The sequence below is a fragment of the Typopeltis vanoorti genome, chromosome 26 (assembly GCF_054136105.1).
Source record: "Typopeltis vanoorti isolate ZY-2024b chromosome 26, IOZ_Tvanoo_1.0, whole genome shotgun sequence".
Classification (NCBI taxonomy): domain Eukaryota; kingdom Metazoa; phylum Arthropoda; class Arachnida; order Uropygi; family Thelyphonidae; genus Typopeltis; species Typopeltis vanoorti.
The window spans coordinates 19,999,078-20,019,838 of record NC_143574.1 but is presented as its reverse complement, the minus strand read 5'-3'; the positions used below and the strand labels follow the sequence as shown (position 1 = coordinate 20,019,838).

Below are 20,761 nucleotides of genomic sequence, written 5' to 3'. Positions count from 1 at the left end.
AAAGAACTCTCCAGAATTCTCTGGAGAGTTCTTTTGATATTATATTGCAGAAACGTTGTTCATATTCATTTTGTTAAATGTGTATTACAGTGTTTTATCAATATAGCTGGCATCATTATGAAATTACACTAATATCTTATTGAAATATTTGTAGTTTGTTTTTAAAACTTTATTCTGGTATCATATGTCTAACCAAACATTGATGTTTTTTTTTCTTTTTTTAGAAATTTGCTCTGAAAGTACTGAGGCCATAATGAGATTTTTATGTTCAGGTAAGCATAATGTATTTATGCATCTGAAACTTATGTTAAAATATGACTAAAATAATGTTGCTAAGTAAAGTTTTATAAGGCAGAGCTATTGCAGAAAGAAACCACAACAATTATCCATATCTGCCGAAGGAAATGACTTTTGATGCAATTTTGCAGTGAACTCCCATAAGATTAAAATAAAAAAATAGATAAAAAGATGCTGGGAACTGGAAGAAAAAGTTATGTAGGAAAAAAATGTACATTTGTGGGAAAATTAAGTTCCATATGTGAATATTTTTTATGTTTTTCTGCATTTTTATTATTGCTGTGCAGGTTTCTTCATGGAGTTCAAAAACTTTTTGAGGAAGGGTTTTTCTGTTAATATAAGCCTAAATATCTTGCATCTTTCCTTAAAAATGTTGACCTAATTACATTTACGTCATTCATTGGTAGCATATTTCACACATACACACCATAAGATGGACCTTTATCTCCTATGCAATCTGGCCCCATATTTACTCATTTTCTAGAGATAACACTAACTTTTTCCCCATTTGTCATAAGCTGGATGAAATATGCAGATAAGCTGCCATGAGCTTTAAATTTTTCTTTATATCTCTACTGTAAAATCCTCCTACCAACATATATACAAGTATCCTTTGCTTAACGCAGGATTTGATTAACACGGCGAAATTTATTGCTGCAATCCTTAATATATGGAGTAAGAGTTTTTTTTTTTTTTTTTGTGTTGGGCCCATATACAGGAGGTTTGTTGGTCAACCCATAGTGCGTTAGTACCATATATGGGTGGTGCATTGCAAAAGGAGAAACTTGTTCACATTTGATTTGAATGCCTGTATGTTGTATTCCTTGGAAAATACGTCTGGGGGAAGACTGTTCCACAGTGCTGCAGTAGCAGGGATGAATGAGGAGGAAAAGAAACTTGTTCTGTGGGTTTTGAGGTGTAATGTGAAAGGATGTTGGGCAGCAGCTGTATGTGTTAAAATGGGCTTACAGGGTAGGGGAATTATTGATGCTGTTTCAGATGAACATTTCCCATGGAAATATTTATAGAATATACAGATTGCAGAGACCAAGCGTCTATGTGAAAGTGGGGGGAGTGAGTTGGTGAAGGATGGGTCATTTATTAGTCTAATTGCTCTCCTCTGTATTGAGTCAAGCATTTTGAGGGAGCTTTTTGGAGCCCCACTCCAGATGTATTCTAGAGCTGGGCTGATTTGTGACTTGTATAGTGTTAACAGCTCTTTAGAGGTGAAGTAGCATCTTGAGCGAAAGAGAAAACCTAGTTTTTTGGAAGCTGAGGATGCAATGGTTGTGATGTGTTTATGCCAGGAGAGGATTGATGTCAAGGTAATTCCGAGAAGAGAAATTTCATCTTGTCTGAGAATATGAGTGTTATTGAAAACAATGCTGGGGGAAAATGGTTCTTTTTTGTGAGAAATAAGACAGAACTGTGTTTTACTAGCGTTGAAGTTGACAAGGTTATCTGAGCCCCATTGGCGGATGGCTTGGAAGTCAGAATTAAGGGCAGTGGTGGTTGATGTTCTGTGGGTTGAGGTGAGTTGTGTAGAGTAGGGTTTGTTAAATGAAAGGGAGGAATGTAATGTGCTGTCATCTGCAAAACTGTGTATTGGGTTAGAAGTCAACTGAAGTAGGTCATTGATATATAGAAGGAAGAGGGTCAGTGAGAGAACTGAACCTTCTGGGACCCCAGCATTAGTTGGATGGTGAGAGGATAGGGAGCCGCCTACCATCACACATGGTGTGCGTCCAGACAGGAAGCTGGCAATCCATCTGCAGAAGTCCCGAGGCAGTCCAAATGATGGTAGTTTGCTTAGTAAGCCTTTGTGCCAGACTCGATCAAAGGTTTTGGAGATATCAAGTGCAACTACTTGGGTTTCACCAAATTTCTCCGTGGCATTTGTCCAGTGATGGGTGATGTATGAGAGTAGATCTCCTGTTGAACGGCTTTGGTGGAATCCGTACTGGTGGTCAGATACCTTCAAGGTAGATTAGGAGTTGGGAGTTGATAATTTTCTCCATTAGTTTAGATGGGACTGAAGTGAGTGAGTGAGATAGCGCGGTAGTTAGATGGCAGTGATTTGTCACCCTTTTTAGGAATGGGTTGAATATAGGCCAGTTTCAAGGTTTTGGGATATATACTGGTGGAGTAAGAGAGTGTGTACAGGTGACATGGGGTAGGAGTCAGTTCTGATGCACAGACCTTCAGGATAATTGGAGGGATGACACCAGGGCCAGGACACTTTTTTGTGTCTAATTTAGACAACAGGTTTGTGATGTCTTTTTTGACAAAAAGATACAGGGAGCATTGTATGGTGGGCAGTTGGAATGACTGGAAGGCATTTGCCATTGTCAGTTATGTGCATTGAAGGCAAAGTGTGATGCCAGGAGATTAGCTTTTTCTATGGGTAATATTGCAATTGAGCCATCTGGGTATGATAGAGGTGGGAATAGTAGGGCAAAAGTTACAGCGAATTGCCTTGGCAAGAGACCAAAAGGCACGGCTGGCATTTGGACAGGCTGCAAGCTTCCTGCTTTCGGCCCGTTCAAATTGTGTTTTGGAAGTATTGATAGTTTTCTTGCATTTGTTACGGGTTTCAGTATAGGCATTGAATGAGGATGGGGATTCTTGATTTGAGAGCCAGTTGTGGTATGCCTGATTTTTCATTTGTACAGTCTTAGCACATTTTTTGGAGAACCAGGGTTTAGTTAGGAGACGGCAGGTCTGAGTAGTGTGGAGAATATATGTTTTCATGCCAGTGAGGAGCACTTTGGTGATACGTTCAGTGCATATGCTTGGACTGGAAGACTGGAAACAATAGTCCAACCCTGGGAATGAAGCATGGTAGTCTCGGAGACTGTCCTATTTGGTACTGTTATAATGCCAAACTACTCTTGTGTCAGAGTGACTGTGTAAGCATTGTTGCATGGGGGAGGAGATGAGCACTAAGTTGTGGTCTGAATTGCCCAGGGGGCTCACTACATTTACTGCATATTTTGAGGGGTCATTAGTAAGGAAGAGATCTAGGGTATTTGGGGAGTGGTATTCTGGTCGGTATCTGGTATTCTGGTCGGTTTTTGAACAATTTGTGTGAGTTCATTGGTGACTGCAAATGTTTCAGCATCTCTGCCTGCAGGATCTGTATAAGTGGAAGCCAATTGGTGTTGTGGACGTTGAAATCACCCAGGAGGATGATTTTGCTGTTAGGAGAGTTGGGCTGGAGAAAATCAACTTTTAAAGAGAGGAAATGAAAGAGCTCAGAGTGATGATTGGTGGTATTAGGAGAGCGATAGACAGTAGATGAATCTGACTGAGTGTGGAAGGGATATCTTCAGCCAAAGAAGGCCGAAGTCGGGCAATTCTAAGTTAGTTGCTCTCTGGCAGGGTATGTCAGAGCAGATATATGCACAGATGCCACCCTTGGATTGAAAGGAGTTAAATAGTGTATAGTTAGAAAGATTGAGATGAATAGTGCTGGGGGGGGGGAGGTGAGATTTGAATTTCTGTTAAAAAGAGTAGGTGGAGTTTGGTGGACTGTAGATGGTAGTGGATGCTATTACGGTTGGAGTTGAGGCCACAGATGTTGGTGAAGTGGATATGCAAGGTTCTGTGAGGCATGGATTTGACCTCAAGGGGTCTTGCACGTTTCCTATGCAGTGCCTGCATGCTGGTGTCCTTGGTGGCTGCTAGTGGCGTCACTTGGTTTTTGTACTAGTTTGGATTGTTTGTAGTCTATCACCCAACTGTTGTCTCCATTTTGGCATTTTTCTTCTAGTCGTCTTCGGAGTTGGCATCTTTTTTTCTCTCTGGGCAAAGGTTAAATCAGGTCGAGCACATATGAGCGACTGGGGGGGTAACTGTCCTTTAGCTTGTTGTTTATTGCTGTTATTAATTTGGTTGTGTTTATTGGTGAGTCGCACGTCACTTTCACGAGACGTGGAAAGTTTGTTCCATCCTTTCTTTTGTTTATGGGTCCGATATGATGGCATTTGATGTTGTTTCTAGGATCAAAATTGCATTCTCCTGCAAGTTTGCTGACGTCTTCTACCATTTTCTGTCAGAAAGTTCACGATAACAGCGTTGAATTTTCTATTTTCGGCCTCAAGCGACTTGTGTACCAATTCTGTGATTAGTTCATGAAGTTTGTTAGCAGGCACGGGCGCACTTGTGGTCGGGTGCTAGTCATTGAGCGTCTTGAGCTTAGTTTCCAACTTTCCGATTTTGGAGGAGAAGATATCGATCATGGTATTAAACTGTTGCTCGAGGTTATTGACTCTTTTGCCTAAGTTTAGTATTTGTCTTATGGAAGGGAGGCACGTCGTAAAGAAGTAGGGCTGGTTTAGATTGGTGAAAAGCTTGTGCGGCAATTCATTTATTTTTGCGCAGGGCATATGTAGCCAGTTGCAACAGAAATCGCTTAATATACCTTTTTTCTTTTCTTTGACTTCGGTTTCACACCTGTGGCACTTTATAATGTCGTTCGGTTTGTTGGTGATGATCGGTGACACTACACTGACGGGACTCGAGGTAATCTTCCGTTGTTGGCGTTTTTTGCCACCATGTTTACTTTGCATGGTAGGCATAGTGCTTTCACATGGCTGTTTTTTAGTTGTAAAATATAGCAGATTTAATGGACTATGGGTACTTACGAATTGTACTGATGTGATCAGTTGCTTAGCTCTTTAACACCACTTTAAATTTACCATGCAAAACCATGTAAGCCGCATGGCATGAGCATGATGACATCATTCCTCTCACTCATTCATGCTCTCAGAACCTGAGTGGCAGCCAATTACTTCACAGCCAGCATTAAGAGTGGGTGTATTACAAGATCCAGTTGTTTTGCTGTATGTATTTACAAGTTACGTTTTGCATAAATTTTACAGCCATTAATCATGTCGAAGAATAAGAGCAATCTCACAACCGGGTCATTAAGTGAAAAAAAAGAAGAGGAAAGTAATTACCTTAGATACAAAACTTGATATAATTAAAAGGTTTAAACATGGTAAAAGTGAGATCGGAAGCGAATTTAGTCTACAATGCAGACTATTTTATCCAAAGCTGATGAGTATTGCGAGCAAGGAAAAGTTGCGTCTACATCTGCAAGTATGCAATGCACACATAACCAGAGTGCTATAATAGATGAAATGAAAGATCTGTTGATTATTTGGCTTGAAGACCTCAATCAAAAGAGAATTCCATTTAATGCTTATAATATCACGGCCAAAGTTCTAAGCCTGTTTTCAACACTTAAAGAGACTAAATATAAAGAAGACAATTCAAAGTTCGGAGCTAGCAAAGGCTGGCTTGAAAATTTTAAATCTAGGGCTGGATTAAAGAAGTAAAAATAACAGGTGAAGCTGCAAGTGCCGATGAAGATTTTCTGCATCCACATTTCCTGCCAAGTTGCAGAAAATTATCGACGAAAATTATTAGGATTACCACCAAATTTTCAATGTAGATGAAACTGGCTTCTATTGGAAAAAACTGCCATCTAGAACTTTTATATCAAAAAAAGAAGGCAGTGCAGCCTTGGCTATAAAGTATCAAAAGAACGCTTAACTGTTATGCTTAGAGGGATTGCTAATGGAGATTTTAAATTGAAGCTGCTGCTTGTCTATCGAACTCAGAACCCAAGGACTTTAAAATGATGTAACAAGAACTCTTTACATGTAATTTGGTGGGCGAATCAGAAGGCTTGGGTTACCCAAAATCTATTCGAAGATTGGTTTAAGTCTTATTTTTGCCCCTGCAGTTGAAGCTTATTGAGAGAAATAACTTAGCTTTCAAAGCTCTTTTGCTTTTAGATAACGCACATGGTCATCTAAATTCTCTTAATGATCTGTCTGAGAATGGGAAAGTTTTATTTTTCCCACCAAATACAACATCATTGCTACTATGGACATGGGCTTCATTGCAACTTTCAAAAGCTATTTTTTTAAAAAGACATTCTCAAAGGCAGTAGAAACAACAATGGGAGAAAATGCTATTACACTCCAAGAATTTTGGAAAAAATTTAACATTAAACACGCAATTGAAAATTGAAAACATTCGTGACTCATGGGAGCAAGTGTCTTCTAGCTGCATGAAAGCTGTTTGGAAAAACCTTTTGCCAGAATGCACTAATGGCTTAGGTGGTTTTCAAAATCCTGTGACTAATGTGGTCGAAGAAATTGTTGCAGTTGGTGAAGACATTGGTTTTGATGGTGTTGATGCAGAAGATGTTAAAGAATTATTAGATTCAAATTCAGAAGATTTCAGTGATCACAATCTTCTTGAAATTGAACAACAACAACGCACATATGAAGATAACAATCAAAGAACTGGATGGAATATTTTGCAGTTTAGAATCGCTTAAGGCAAGTAATGGATCTAAATGTTAATTGAAGAATGCTTGTTTGCCGAAGTCTAGAGAAACAATTTGATTGTTATCATAGAATTTATGCCAATAAGAAAAAAATTAAAACTGCTCAAACGACTCTTGATAACTTCTTTTGATAAAAAAAAATTGCAGTATTGATTAAACATTTACTTTGCATTCATTTTTTATCTTTCCTAAAAAAAGTACCATGTAAAATAAACTATTAATACAGTAATTGATCATGGATGAATTGTACTTTTTTACCATTGATTATTACATTTGATATATGCGGTAACATCGAGGGATTAATTAACTGCTTTAATCGAGGGATACCTATATTTCAGTGATGTCCCCTCTCATTTGCTGTTTCCTAAACTTAAAGAACACAGATTTCTTCAGTCTATCATCATATGCATAATTCCATTTGATAATCTAGATATCAAATCATATATCTGATGAGGATTGATACATATCCTCTTGTCATCCTCCACTGGAGCTTATCAATTATTTTCTCATTCTGGTGGAACTCAGATGACTGCATATGAGCAAATTAGAATGTAGTCTTATCTGTCTTGTAAATTTGCAGAATGCCTTCCTTATTCTTATAATTTAGTGCTTCCTTCAACAGTTCCTTAACCAAAGCAATTGGAAGGATATAATGCAGTTGGAAGGATAACAGAAGGGACATAATTGAAATATATATCTCAGTTTGATTCTTGTTATGATGAGATGAATTTTTATAAGAGCTTTTTCAGTGGAAGGTGAGTTCACTGACCTTGTATAGAGATAGCAGAATTTTTTTTTTTTTCTTCAGGAAAATAGAGTTTATTATTCTGCATAATACAGGCAACTTGGCCAGAAAATAGTACAGACAAAAAATACTATTGGTGAGCTGTAGGTGGTATATAGTGCTTTTGTGTGGATTAAGTACTGGTGATATTCTATGATGGGAGTCCTGATGGATAGCGTTAAAACTTAATGACCAATCAAACTTCAATCCTTAACCTTCAATAATGTATCTAAACATTATGTGAATAACTGTTATTATTATATGACACTCCTGAGGAGAGTTCAAGGATTCATCACAGGAGGACATATTCCACCTTCAATGAGTCCTTGAACTCATCAGAGGTGTCATGTAATAATAACAGTTCGTGTTAGAGCTTAATGGAGTGAAGCAGCATTGAGAAAGGATGAAAAATAATATTTAATACTATCAATATTTTGTCTCAGTCAGACAGCACAATATGAGACTTGTAACACACACACACGTACTCACCTAGTTAAGACTAGGTGAGTACGTGTGTACTCTTTTATTCACAAGTTATGCTTAGTTTTATTTTGTTGTGTGTGTTACAAGTCTCGTATTGTGCTCTCTGAAGATGTCTAACTGAGACAAAATATTAAAGTATTAAATATTACTTTTCAGTGCAGTAAATGTACCCTCTGTTAGTACCTGTAGGTGACTTAGGATGTAAACCGGGATATTGAAATATTGATTTCCTATAATTTGAGAAGTTTTATGCAACCATATTTATTCAAATAAATATTACTTTTCAGTGCAGTAAATGTACCCTCTGTTAGTACCTGTAGGTGACTTAGGATGTAAACCGGGATATTGAAATATTGGTTTCCTATAATTTGAGAAGTTTTATGCAACCATATTTATTCAAATTAGGCTGATTTTTGAGAGCAAATTTACTGCATTTACTAAATCATTGCAGTAAATTTACTAAATTTACTGCAATGAAGGATAGCAGTTTCTTCCAATTGATTTTATGAACCATATAAAAAATATGGTCTGCAATGCCCAATTCATCTGCAGTCATATGTTTGCCTAATTCATATGAACAGTGCATATGAATTAGGCAGTTACCACTGCAAATGTATGTTTTATGTTTTTCCATAAAGATGGTGACTAATCTTTCCATAGTAGGCCAACTTTCAGAAACAGGGAACTCATATATCTTTTATATTTTTTAATTTTTTTTTATATTTATCCCACACGTGAGAGGTACAAGAACCTGAAGCACATCAGCATGAGATGCAGATAAGAGTTGAGAAAGAAGAATCCTGTTGACATTCTTAAAGCGTTGTATGTTGAATTTGTTGGGAAACACATCTTGGGGAAGGTATTCCAGAAGACAGAGGTAGATGGAATAGATAAGGAAGAGAAGACTTAAGTTCAATGAGTTTGCAATTGTACTGTAAAGAGATGATGGACAGCTGCTGCTCTTGTTTTAACAGTGCAGAGGTTGCAGTCGAAAAAATTGCATCTCAGGTCGCGTGTATCTGAGAAATACATTCATTACTAGTGTGTGCTAAAATGCGATAAAACTTAAAAAAAAACACTGCAAATATAATACATGATGGTTTATTTATTTTCAGTTACAATCTAGAAATTATCGAATGAAGAATAAAAATTTAGCCAGTTGTTGTGATGTAATGAACCATCTAGATATAATAAGCCTAAAAATGCTTTCATTCTATTTTGTCTATTCGTTTAGCATCTCTTTCTCTTGAATACTGGTTCAAAGTAGAATCGATGTATTTCATCATCATCATCATCATCATCAAATTCCTGCCATGTACCCTCAAGGGGTGTACAGGATATGACAGTACTACATGAAAAAATTACATCATTACTAACTTCCTATCTACAATTTTCCTCCAAATCAGTCTGTTACTTGTCAAGACTCCAACATTATCAGATCTTATATATCTGTCGTCTAAGGCACTTTGTACCGTATCAATCCACCTATATCTTGGTCTTCCTCTGGGTCGTTTTCCTGCCAACCTGGCAGAGAACACTTGTTTTGCTAATCTTTCCTCTCCCATTCTATTTAAGTGACCATACCATCTGAGATTAGCTCTGCTAACGCATTCCTGGATGCTGACAATGTCAAGTTCTTTCCTAATATCCTCATTGTTAATATGATATTGCCATTGATGCCATCTGTTCACGCCTCTAATCTTTCTCAGGACTCTCATATCTGCGGTCTCTAGTCTTTGGTCAAGTGTTTTACTTCTGACCCAGCTCTCAGATCCATAAGTTAAAATTGGTTTGAACACAGTCTTGTATACAGCTAATTTAGTGTTCCAACTAATTTCTTTCTTATTCCATATGAATTTATTCAATTGACTTCCCACGATACCAGCTTTGCTGATTCTGTTGTCTATTTCTATATTTAGTTTACCATCTTCAGTAAAAATTGTGCCTAAGTAGCTGAAATGTTTTACTTGTTCCACAGGTTCTCCATTCACAACACAGTTGACATTTTCAATGATTCTGCCTATTTTCATTGTCTTTGTCTTTTTATTGCTGACCTTCATACCATATCTATTACAACAGCTATTCAATTTAGTCAGTGAATCTTGCAGACTTGTAGCGGATTTATTTAGAAGTATAACATCATCCGCATAAAGCAAAGAGCTGACATTAACATCTCCAATTTTGATATCAGGTTTAATACCACATTCCTTCATAATGTGATCCATATAGATAATGAATAACAGAGGGGATAATGTACATCCTTGTCTCACACCAGATTTAACATTAAACCATCTTCCTGTACTTCCTTCAATTCTAACTGCTGACTCACAACTCAAATAAAGACTAAGTATTGCTTGATATAATGCCCCATTGACACCATATAACTGCAGCGTATTGAATAGCTTCTCTCTTGGAACCTTGTCATATGCCTTTTCCAAATCGACAAAACTTAAATACAGATCTTTGTTATATTCCCATGCTTTCTCGACTATTTGTCGTAAAGTGAAGATCTGATCCTGACAGCCTCTATTTGGCCTGAATCCAGCTTGTTCTTCACCAAGCTTTTCTTCCACAATTCTTCTCAACCGTTTCTCAAGTATACTTGCATAGATCTTGCCAGGAACACTTAGTAGGGAAATACCTCTGTAATTCTCACATTCAGTTTTATTTCCCTTTTTAAATGTGGGTACTATGAGAGCTCTACTCCAATCATCGGGAATTCGTCCCTCTGTCCAGGCTTTCTGAACTATGCAGTGCAGCCACTGTAAGACTCTTATACCACCATACTTCAGCATTTCTGGTCGAATATCATCTACTCCTGCTGCCTTTCCACATTTCAAGCCTTTGATGGCTTTTTCTACTTCAAGTATGGATATGTATTCCTGACTGCATGCCTGGTCAGTGTTTTTTATCACTGTGCTGTCATCACTGCTTGTTTCATTTAGCAGTTTTTCAAAGTAATTACCCCATACTTCAAGGACATCTTTTTCTCCTGTTTTCATTTCACCTTTATCATCTCTAATTCCTTTTACAGCACTCTTTCCTCCATTCCTAAGCTTCTTCAACAACCTCCAGAATATTTTGCCACCTTCTTGATATTTATTTTCTATATTCTTGCCAACGTCCTCCCATGACTTTTGTTTAGCTAGTTTTACACACTGTTTAGCTTTCTTACATTTGTCTCTGTATTCTGTAAGAGTAAAAGCTGACTTATTTGCCAGGAACTTTTGATATGCTTTCTTCTTTTCCTTCACTGCCTCTTTAACTTCCTATGTCCACCAGGGAGTTCTGATTTTTTTATCCTTACAGACAACCTCACCACATGCCTCTCTGGCAGAATCAATCAATGTTTCCTTCAGAGTTTGCCACTGAATCTCCAAGGTTTGATTCCTGTTCTCAAACTCTTTCATTTTCTTTTCAATAATATTTCTGTATTTTAGTCTACAGTTTACATCTGAGAGCTGCTCAACTTTTATTCGCTTTAAAACTTTCTTACATGTTATTCTTTTCAATATGAAATTCAATTTTATCCTGCTCAAGACTAAATAGTGATCACTTCCAATTTCAAATCCTCTGTACACTCTGGTGTCCTGCACCAGGGAGAAAACATCACTATCAACAATAACATAGTCAATGAGACTTTTCTTATTCCTAGCCTCTTCTCTCCATGTGAATTTGTGCACATTTTTATGTTGGAACATGGTGTTAGTAATAACCAGTCCATGTCCTGAGCAGAAATCTAACAGATATTTGCCATTATTATTAGCTTTGCTCTTTTCTCCAAATTTTCCCAAAATATTTTTGTATGTCTCACAATCATTTCCTACTCTACTATTTAGATCCCCAACAAGGACCAACTTTTCCTTTTTCATTGTGTCAGTTGCTTTTTCTAAAGCCTCAAAAAATTCCTCCACTTCTACCTTAGTAGAACCTTCTGTGGGACCATAGGCACAAATAAGTCTCATTGTCCAGTTCCCCATTCTCATATTTGCCCACATTACTCTACTTGAGACTGACTGCCATTCAAGAAGATTAGCCTCGTATTTTGTGTTGAATACTATGGCTACTCCTTCTTTTCCTTGATTGTTATTGCCTGAATATAACATTTTGTATTTATTGCTCAGAAAGATCTCACCAGTTTTGGTCTTTTTTGTTTCAGTCACCCCTATTATGTCGATCTGGTACTTATCTAATTCCTCAGCTAGCTCCATTTCTTTGCCATTGAGGCTTCTTATGTTGATAGTACCGATCTTTAACTCTGGTGATGTTGAGTTGGGGTTTGTTTTCAGATTTGTTCCAGTAGCTGACTTTTCGCTGTTCGCCCTGGTTCCCTGGCGAAAACAACGGGGGCCTTGTTTAACCGGGCGACGCCCCAGCCGGCATGAAATTTTGTCATGTTGTACCATCATTTTTTATTTTGGTTTAACCAATAAGAATACAATTTGGTCGGCTAAATCCCAAATTGCCAGCCCATCCTCGTTCGTTCAGTATCAAAGTAGATACCCAACAGGGTGCACCACGAGAAGGTGAGGATTGGACATTTGGTCAGAAGCCCTGGTCGGTTCTCCGCATTCCTTTAAAGGCTATGTGGAGGTCTCCTCTCAGTTAAACAGCTTTGACCCTTAAGCACCCCGTCGATGTATTTATTTGTATATACTAAGATTAGATCTAAAATATCATCTTTGATAAAGCAGTTTCAAGTTCTGTTTTGGCATTTTTTTGCATTTGGCTGAACTAACTGAATTTGACACACAATATTCTGCAGCTGTCTTCTAATTTGTCTTCTTATTTGATATTTCCTCCATTTTGATTCTTTATCCTTTCCAAGAAAATACTCTTCATTCATGTCTAATTCATCTTCACTTTCTTCACTAGAAATATCTTGTTTGTATCCAAATCTTCTGAATGAACTTTCACATAATCATCATCATTTAAATCACTTTCATCTTTGCATTCGACTCTAGCATTCTCATCATCGGACTCGAGTAACATTCGCTGAATCTCTTCAACATCTGATGGATTATCCAATCGATATATTTTCCAGCCATTTTCAACAGTAAATAAACAAAATAAAAAACCTAAACCAATACTATACTGACATCAGAATTCATAGTATCTCTCAGATAGAATTTACTATAAAATATCACAAACCTTTACATAACTTGTGTGAAACCAAAACTGACTGCATAAACAATGTGGAATATCACTCGTAATATATGCATCGCAGCTAGTCATAACCTCCAAGCTATACACTGGATATCTATAAGAATATTTATATTAAACAATTTCTTTGTATCTGTCAGATCAGCCATGACCTCTGCAGGGTTAACAGCCCTAACAGCAAGTGGAGCAATGTTGTTTGCCAATTCACTAGAGCAATGACCATGAAAGTATCTGTAGAAGAGAGAGAGTTGAAACACTGCATCTGTGAGATAGAGGTTGAAGTGAACCTGTGAGGGGAAAGGTCATTAATGACCCAAATTGATCTCCTCTGGACAGCCTCAAGAAATTTTAAGGAAGTTTTAGGTGCACCATCCCAAATGTGTGAACAGTATTCTATGTATGGGCAGATTTGGGATTCATATAAGATTAGCAGCTGGGTAGGTGTAAAATAGTGCTTAAGCAGAAAAAAATGTCTAATTTTTAGAAGCTGAGAAAGCTATTAATGTAATGTGTATGTGCCAAGAGAGGTTGGAGGGAAATGTCAGTCCAAGAAGAGAGAGAGAGAGAGAGAGCATCCTATCTGGTAATGTGTGTATCACAGAAGATGAGGAAAGATGAGCTAAGATTCCTTTTGCAAGAGAAAAGGCAGGACTTCATTTTGTTGGCATTGAAAGTGACTTAAACACTGATTTTCATACCATCAAGGATGATATGAAGATCAGTGTTTTAGCACTTCTTGTAGATGATTTTGATGTAAGGGATATCTGGGAACTGTGTGGTTTGTCAAAGGAATAGGATGAGCAGAAAGTGTTATCATTGGCAAAGCTATGGATAGGATTCGTAGTGATTGAGAGAAGGTCATTTATGTATACGAGAAAGAGAGTAGGTGAGAGAACGGAGCACTGAAGCACTCTTGTATTAGCAGCAAATTTCATAGAGAGGATGCTGTCCATCATGACATGTAATGAATGACCAGAGATGAAGCTGGCTATCCAGTTGCAGTCGAAAGCCTTTGAAATGTCAAAGGTGACAGTACACGTTTCTGTGAACATTTCCAGTGGTGAGTGATGTAGGCTAAGATATCAGTTGTAGATCTGGATTGGCAGAATCCAATACTGGTAGTTTCTGATTACGGTAAGCTTTTAGTTAGTGAAGAAGTTGACTACTGATAACTTTCTCCATTATTGTGGAGAGGATTGGGATGATGGCAGTTGGTCAGTAGTTGGATGGTAGGCTTGTCTCTTTTTTTTTGAATGGGTTGGATATATATTAGTTTCCATGAGATGGGATAGGTACAAGCTAAGTATATATTTGTGTAGTTAAATCCTGAATGAAAGGTTTAATTTTATTGTAAAAATATTTCATTCGGATCTAACAGGTAACAAAAATTTCCGGATAAATACTTCTATATAGGTATAGGTGAAATTTGATAAAAAAACGAAATAGTCTTTTAATTGCAAATTCTCCTATGTATTATATTGTTATGTGTCCTTGTAAAACCGACAAGGGTTTGAAATTATGTTAGCATGAGAAAGTTAGATCGACATATACAACGAGATAATCGGCTTATAAATATGACCGAGGCAGTCACGTACTCGAAGACCAAGTTGCACATGGGAAGTCCCCATGGAGAACTCAGCGAGGAGAGGATGGTACTGAGTGCAAGAGATTTAGGTGCCGGCCGAAAAAGGTTATGTAGTAGGGAGAACAATTCAGGAAGTGATATATATAGAGCTTGGCGACGCCAACTCAGGGCTTTTTGCCTTTTTCTCCCTTGGATTCCTGTTCCAGTCATTCCCAGAGGAAGAGTACGTGAGCACGGTCGAGAAGAACGATGTCCGGTGGCAGCTATGCTGCCAGATAGCAATCCAGTGCAAGCATAATCATCAGTATGGCGGAAAAGTCAGCGCAGACCGAAACAACATGCAGAACCACGTGGACCGATCCTGGCAGAGCAGCTTTGCCCACATCGAAGAAGGTAATTCATGATCGTAATTGCCAGTTTGTCCTGAAGTCAGAAAACCGTAGGAGAAGGTAACGAGCCATGTGAATTTAATGAAAGATCGAGAGAAAGGACCAGAGAGATCCAGTTACTCTGTAATGTAGGAACTTTTTAATTCCTTGTATACTAGAAAGAGTTAGAATGCAATAGTGTGTGGATATGCTCAGTGGTTGGACTTACATGATTTGAAACAGGACTTTAAAATCTAACCAACCTGTAAATTGTGTCATGTCTGAGAATGAGATATTGTATAGTATAGAGTTAATGTACTAATGTATGTCATAGATTAGTATTTCTTGAAATTAAATAAGGTAAATGCTTGTATAGGATTGTCAAATGTTGTAGGAAGGAGTCAGTAATTTAAATTAGTTGCAGATATTGTCTAATGTTGAGAAAGATTAGGAATATTAAGGTTATGTCTGTTTAAACCATTTAACTTGTAGGAGAGATTTAGCTTAATTAATTTTATTGTGTATTGTATTAGTGTGATGAATAAACCATTTTCTTTACCTCATAAATTGCCTTATCTGAAATCGCAATGCTCCACTCATTAAAATAGAACCTGAGCGTATTAATAGTTGGGGATAGCTACGACTGCAGTGAGGGAAAAATTTAGACATATAAGGTTTTGTAATTGGAAATATGTAGAGGGGATGAGAGAGATGTATGGGAATGAAAGAAGAGGAGAGAATGGAAACAACAGGAGAGAGGGAATGGTAAGAGGTATAATGTATGGGGACTCAATGATCCATGGTGTTCAAGATAGGATGCGTGAGGAGTGTTTTCCAAGAGGAACGATAGAAACAGATGATTGTGATGGCAGGAACAAATGACTTGAGTGGTAATGTAAGTCAGGCAGCGAGAGATATGAGATTTTTGCTCGAGGCTGTACCTAAGAAGACAGAGAGAGAAAAGATAGTGTGCATGTTGCCTCGGTATGATAATGACGAGCTGAGCAAAAGAGCAGTAATATTGAATGACATAATAGCTAGAATGTGTGACAAGAGAGGACTGGAATATGCGGATTGGAGTGCATTTGAGGACAGAGAGGAATTGTATGCGAGAGAGAGAGAGAGAGATCGCTTACATTTGAATGAGGAAGGATGTAGGTATCTGGAGAGATTGCTATTCTGAACGAGTCAGTGTGTCCCAGGGAGGATAGTAGCACGGTTGGCCTCTTGTGGAAATGGGTACTTAGGAGAAGGGGAACAACATCAGGTAACACTGAACCCAGTGGAGTCTAGAGGGGATAATGCTGGGTATAGAAACAATGGCATTTATATGCTTTATATTAATACCGTGAGTATCCGGAATAAGGGAGAGGAATTGGTTGCGCAGATAGCATCAGCCTGGCTAAAAATTATTGGGATCACTGAGATGTGATTGACAGAAGAGGATATAATAACAGGAATAGAAGTCGCTGGGTACAGCATTTTTCGGCAGGATATGAAGGGAAAGCATAGTGGTGGAGTACTGCTTATGATAAGTGACGACCTATGTCCTCTAAGAGTGGAGGCTTTGGAAGACAGTGACACTAATGATTTTGAAAGCATATAGTGTGAGGTAGAGGTGGGCAAGACAGGATATTTAGTGGAGTGTTGCTACAGACCCAGGAGCACAGAGGGTGGGGAGCAGGAGATGTTTAAACAGTTGAGTTTGGCAAGTGCAAGAAGAATGATTATTATGGGAGATTTTAACTACAATAGTATAAACTGGGGAGAGGAAGATGCATGTAGCAATAAGGGAATGGAATTTCTAGAATTCTTGAGGGACAAATGTCTTAGGCAACATGTAATAGAGGGAACAAGAGGTTCAAGAGTTTTGGATTTGGTCATAGCATCAGAATAGTTTATAATAACTGAGATGACATCTCTCCCACTAGTTGGAGAGAGTGACCATATGGCTTTGACTTGGAAAATGAATAGACATGCAGGAGTATCAAAGAGATGGGAACGTATATGGAATTATAAGGCAGGTGATTATAATAGTCTTAGATATAAACTTGGGGAATTTTCATGGAGGGAGGAATTGGAAGGCAGGGGTATCATTAGTGCTTGGGAAATTGTGAAGGAATATTTGTTAGCAGCAATAGTCAGCTGTATTCCACAAGTGAAGAAGAGGGCACAATTTGGTATAAAGTGGATGACAAACAATGTTAAACAGGAACTGCATGTGAAAAAGAGTCTATGAAAGAGATATAAGGAGACAGGTGAAGAGCAGATGCATGAAGAATATAAGAGACATCCAGGAGAGTGAATAGTATGGTAAGGAAGGCGAAACTGGAATATGAGAAGAGATTGGCCCTAAGATCCAAAGAAAATCCTAGGTAATTTTTTAGCTATGTGGCCAGTAGGAGGAGAAATGACTGTGGAAGAATGATATTGCGGGATAAAAATGGGAATAGAGTGACTGATGCAGAGGACATAATCGAATTGCTCAATGAACACTTTATTGGAGTATTTCATCCTGGAGGAGTCGGTTTTAATACTGGAGGGATAGGGCAGGTTCAAAGTTTAGAGAGTGAGGTACAGGAGGAGAGTGTGTGTGAGACTGGATGGTATTTCACCATGAGTTTTGTAAGAATGTGCTAGGGAACTGCCATTGCCTTTGATCTGGCTTTTCAATGGAAGTCTGGCTGCAGGAAAGGTGCTCATGGAATGGAAGGAAGGTAAGATAGTGCCATTGCATAAGGGTAGTAGCAGACTGGAAGTGTCTAATTATAGGCCAGTTTGCATGTCATCAGTAGTTGTTAAGTTCTTGGAAAAAGTAGTGAGGGATCATATACAGCATTGGGCAGATGATGGTGGTGTTATCCGTGAGAGTCAACATGGATTTGTGAAGGGGTGCTCTTGTTTTAGCAATATGCTAGCCTTTTATAATAAAGTTACATGAACATTGGATGAGGGAAAGGCATATACAGTACTGCCATTTTCTTAGACTTAGCGAAAGCATTTGACGGTGCCACATGATAAGCTGATATTTAAGTTGCAGCACATGGGTCTGGATGTCAGATTGGTCAACTGGATTCAGGATTGGCTGTCCGATAGGTATCAGAGAGTTGTGTATGGTGGAACAGTTTCAAGGGGCAGAGGGTACAAGTGGGGTCCCCAGGCTCAGTACTGGGACCTATATTGTTTAACCTTTATATCAATGACATTGTCAGTGGATTGCAAGGGGATATTCAGTTGTTTGTGGATGATGCAAAGCTGGAAAGGATTATTAATAATAGTGCAGATGTGGTAGCCCTGCAAGAGGATTTGAATAAGCTAGATAGATGGGCAAATGAATGGGTGTGTCGGTTTAATGCAGCAAAATGTAAGGTCTTGAGGTTTGGGAAACATCGATGGGATGCTGCACACTCTATGGGAGAAGTTATACTGGAGGAAGTAGGGGAGATGAGATCAGGGGTTGATGATTGATAGAAACCTGAAATTTAGGGGACATATTGCAAAGGTGGTGAAGATAACATAGAGGATTGCTGCAATAATGAGGACACTGACCTGCAGAGATAAAAGGGTTATCATTTTGTTGCATAAGTCTCTGATCAAACCACACTTAGACTATTGTTCTCAGATTTGTTCCCCAGGATTTGAAGGGGATAAATTAATTGTGTAAAGGGTACAAAGGCGGATGACAAAGATGGTTTCAGGACTGTACCATGTTAGTTATGTTGTTTATTATTTTAACGGTATAATAGAACACAGAAACTAAGTAAATAATTAATTTATTAACTTGATGCTGATATTTCGCTGGTATTATAACCAGCATCTTCAGAGCACAAAAACACTATTTGTCACAATACGCAAGACTAAAACAACATGATGTACTTAAAATTGTAGCAGCAATACAAAGACTAGAGTCCTGATTTTGGCGCCCTCTATCTGAAAAAAAAAAAAAAAAAAAAAAAAAAAAACCGCTATCATATATTACTAGAGTCCTAGAAAAGTGCTAGTTTTTTCTTAATATGACTGTCTCCCAGATCTTCGGCAAGTTAATACAGCCATATTTGTTGAGATTTGGAGTATGTTTTAGGGTTTCTGTCGCCTCTAAGAACAATCTCTCTGATTTATATGGGTTTCTGTGTAGTACTTTTGTGTTTTTCCAGTTGATCCTGTGTGCAGGGGTATCCAGAGCATGGTCTGCTAGGCCCGACTTCCCATAATGATATTTCCGGACGTATCGTTTATGTTCGCTGATGCGGATTGGTAGACTCCTGGATGTGATAAAGGAGGAATGCTGTCCTTGGGTGAGCGGATGAGGGTGGCTAATTTGCTATATGGTCTGAATGTAGTGCATAGTTTATGTTTATTGAGAATTCTTGAGATCTTTTCGGATGTGCCTTTAATGTAGGGGATGGTGACTGTTTTGTTGTAGTTCTCTGTGGTGGATGGTGGGAGGGGTTTCTTGGGAGTGTTTAGTATTTTGTTTATTTTTTGTGGATTGTAGCCGTTGGCCAAGAAGGTGTGGCGTAAGTGAGTGAGTTCAGCAGTAAGAGCCTTGTCATTTGAACAGATTGCTCTCGCTCTATGGGTTAGCGTTTTTAATATGCCATATTGTTGAGAAGGATGATGGTGTGATTGTTTGTGTAAGTATCTGCCTGTATGTGTGGGTTTTCTGAAAACTGAAAATTCTAAGGAACCATCTGGGAGACGTGTGATGAGTGTATCCAGGAAGGGCAGACAGTTGTTGGCTTCCAGTTCCATAGTAAAGTGGATTTTTGGATGTTGGCTATTTAAATGTGCTAAGAATGTTTTCAATGTCTCAGGGCCATGTGGCCAAATAGCAAGCACATCATCAACATAGCGTAGCCAAAGTGTTGGTTTGAGAGTGGCTGTATTGATTGCTTGTTTTTCCAGGTGTTCTATGTAAAAGTTGGCTAGGGGGGGAGAAAGGGGGGAGCCCATGGCTGTCCCATCAATTTGTTTGTATATTTTCCCTTTCCATGTGAAATATCCTGCATGTATTGTGAATTTGAATAGTTCAAATATATCAGGGGGGAAGTGAGACTTCAGTAGATTGAGGGTTTCTATTAGTGGTACATTTGTGAATAGTGAAGTGATGTCAAAGCTTACTATTAAGTCTGAGCTTTTTAGGGTGAGGTGTTGTAAGATGCTTTTTAGGTGTGCTGAATTTTTGATAAAGGAGGGAGAATTGTTAGTGAGAGTGGCTAGTAGCTTCGCTAAATGTCTAGCCAGTTTGTATGTGGGACTATTTATACTGTCCACAATTGGGCGTAGGGGTGTGCCTGGTTTGTGAATTTTTGGTGACCCATATATCCTCGGTGTTTTAACATGGAAGGGTTTGAGTTTGTTAACTGTGTCTTTGGGCCAGGAAGTGACTTTTTTTAATAATTTTCGGGCCTTATTCTTTTTATAGATCGCATTATAATTATAAATTATATTAAATTAAATTATTATTAAATTATTAAATTAAATTATAATTAAAAATTATAGATCGCAATCCCACCAACACACAAAAGAATAAGGCCCGAAAATTATTAAAAAAAGTCACTTCCTGGCCCAAAGACACAGTTAACAAACTCAAACCCTTCCATGTTAAAACAAGGACAGCATTCCTCCTTTATCACATCCAGGAGTCTACCAAGTACCCTGCTCATGCAATCAAGCCTACTACGGTCAAACAGGAAGAACTGTGAATATCCGCATCA

At 38.2% G+C, this 20,761-nt stretch overlaps 1 protein-coding gene across 5 annotated transcripts in view; it reads left to right on the top strand.

Annotated features, from left to right (window-relative positions):
- LOC150092386 (E3 ubiquitin-protein ligase LRSAM1-like) overlaps positions 1-20,761 on the top strand; it is a 414,983-nt gene that overhangs the window by 161,413 nt on the left and 232,809 nt on the right. For all 5 annotated transcript variants that reach the window (XM_090415009.1, XM_090415005.1, XM_090415008.1 and 2 more), the window contains exon 9: positions 225-272. In XM_090415009.1, the coding sequence (XP_090271135.1) occupies positions 225-272 (48 nt within the window). The remainder of the gene's footprint in view (positions 1-224; positions 273-20,761) is intronic.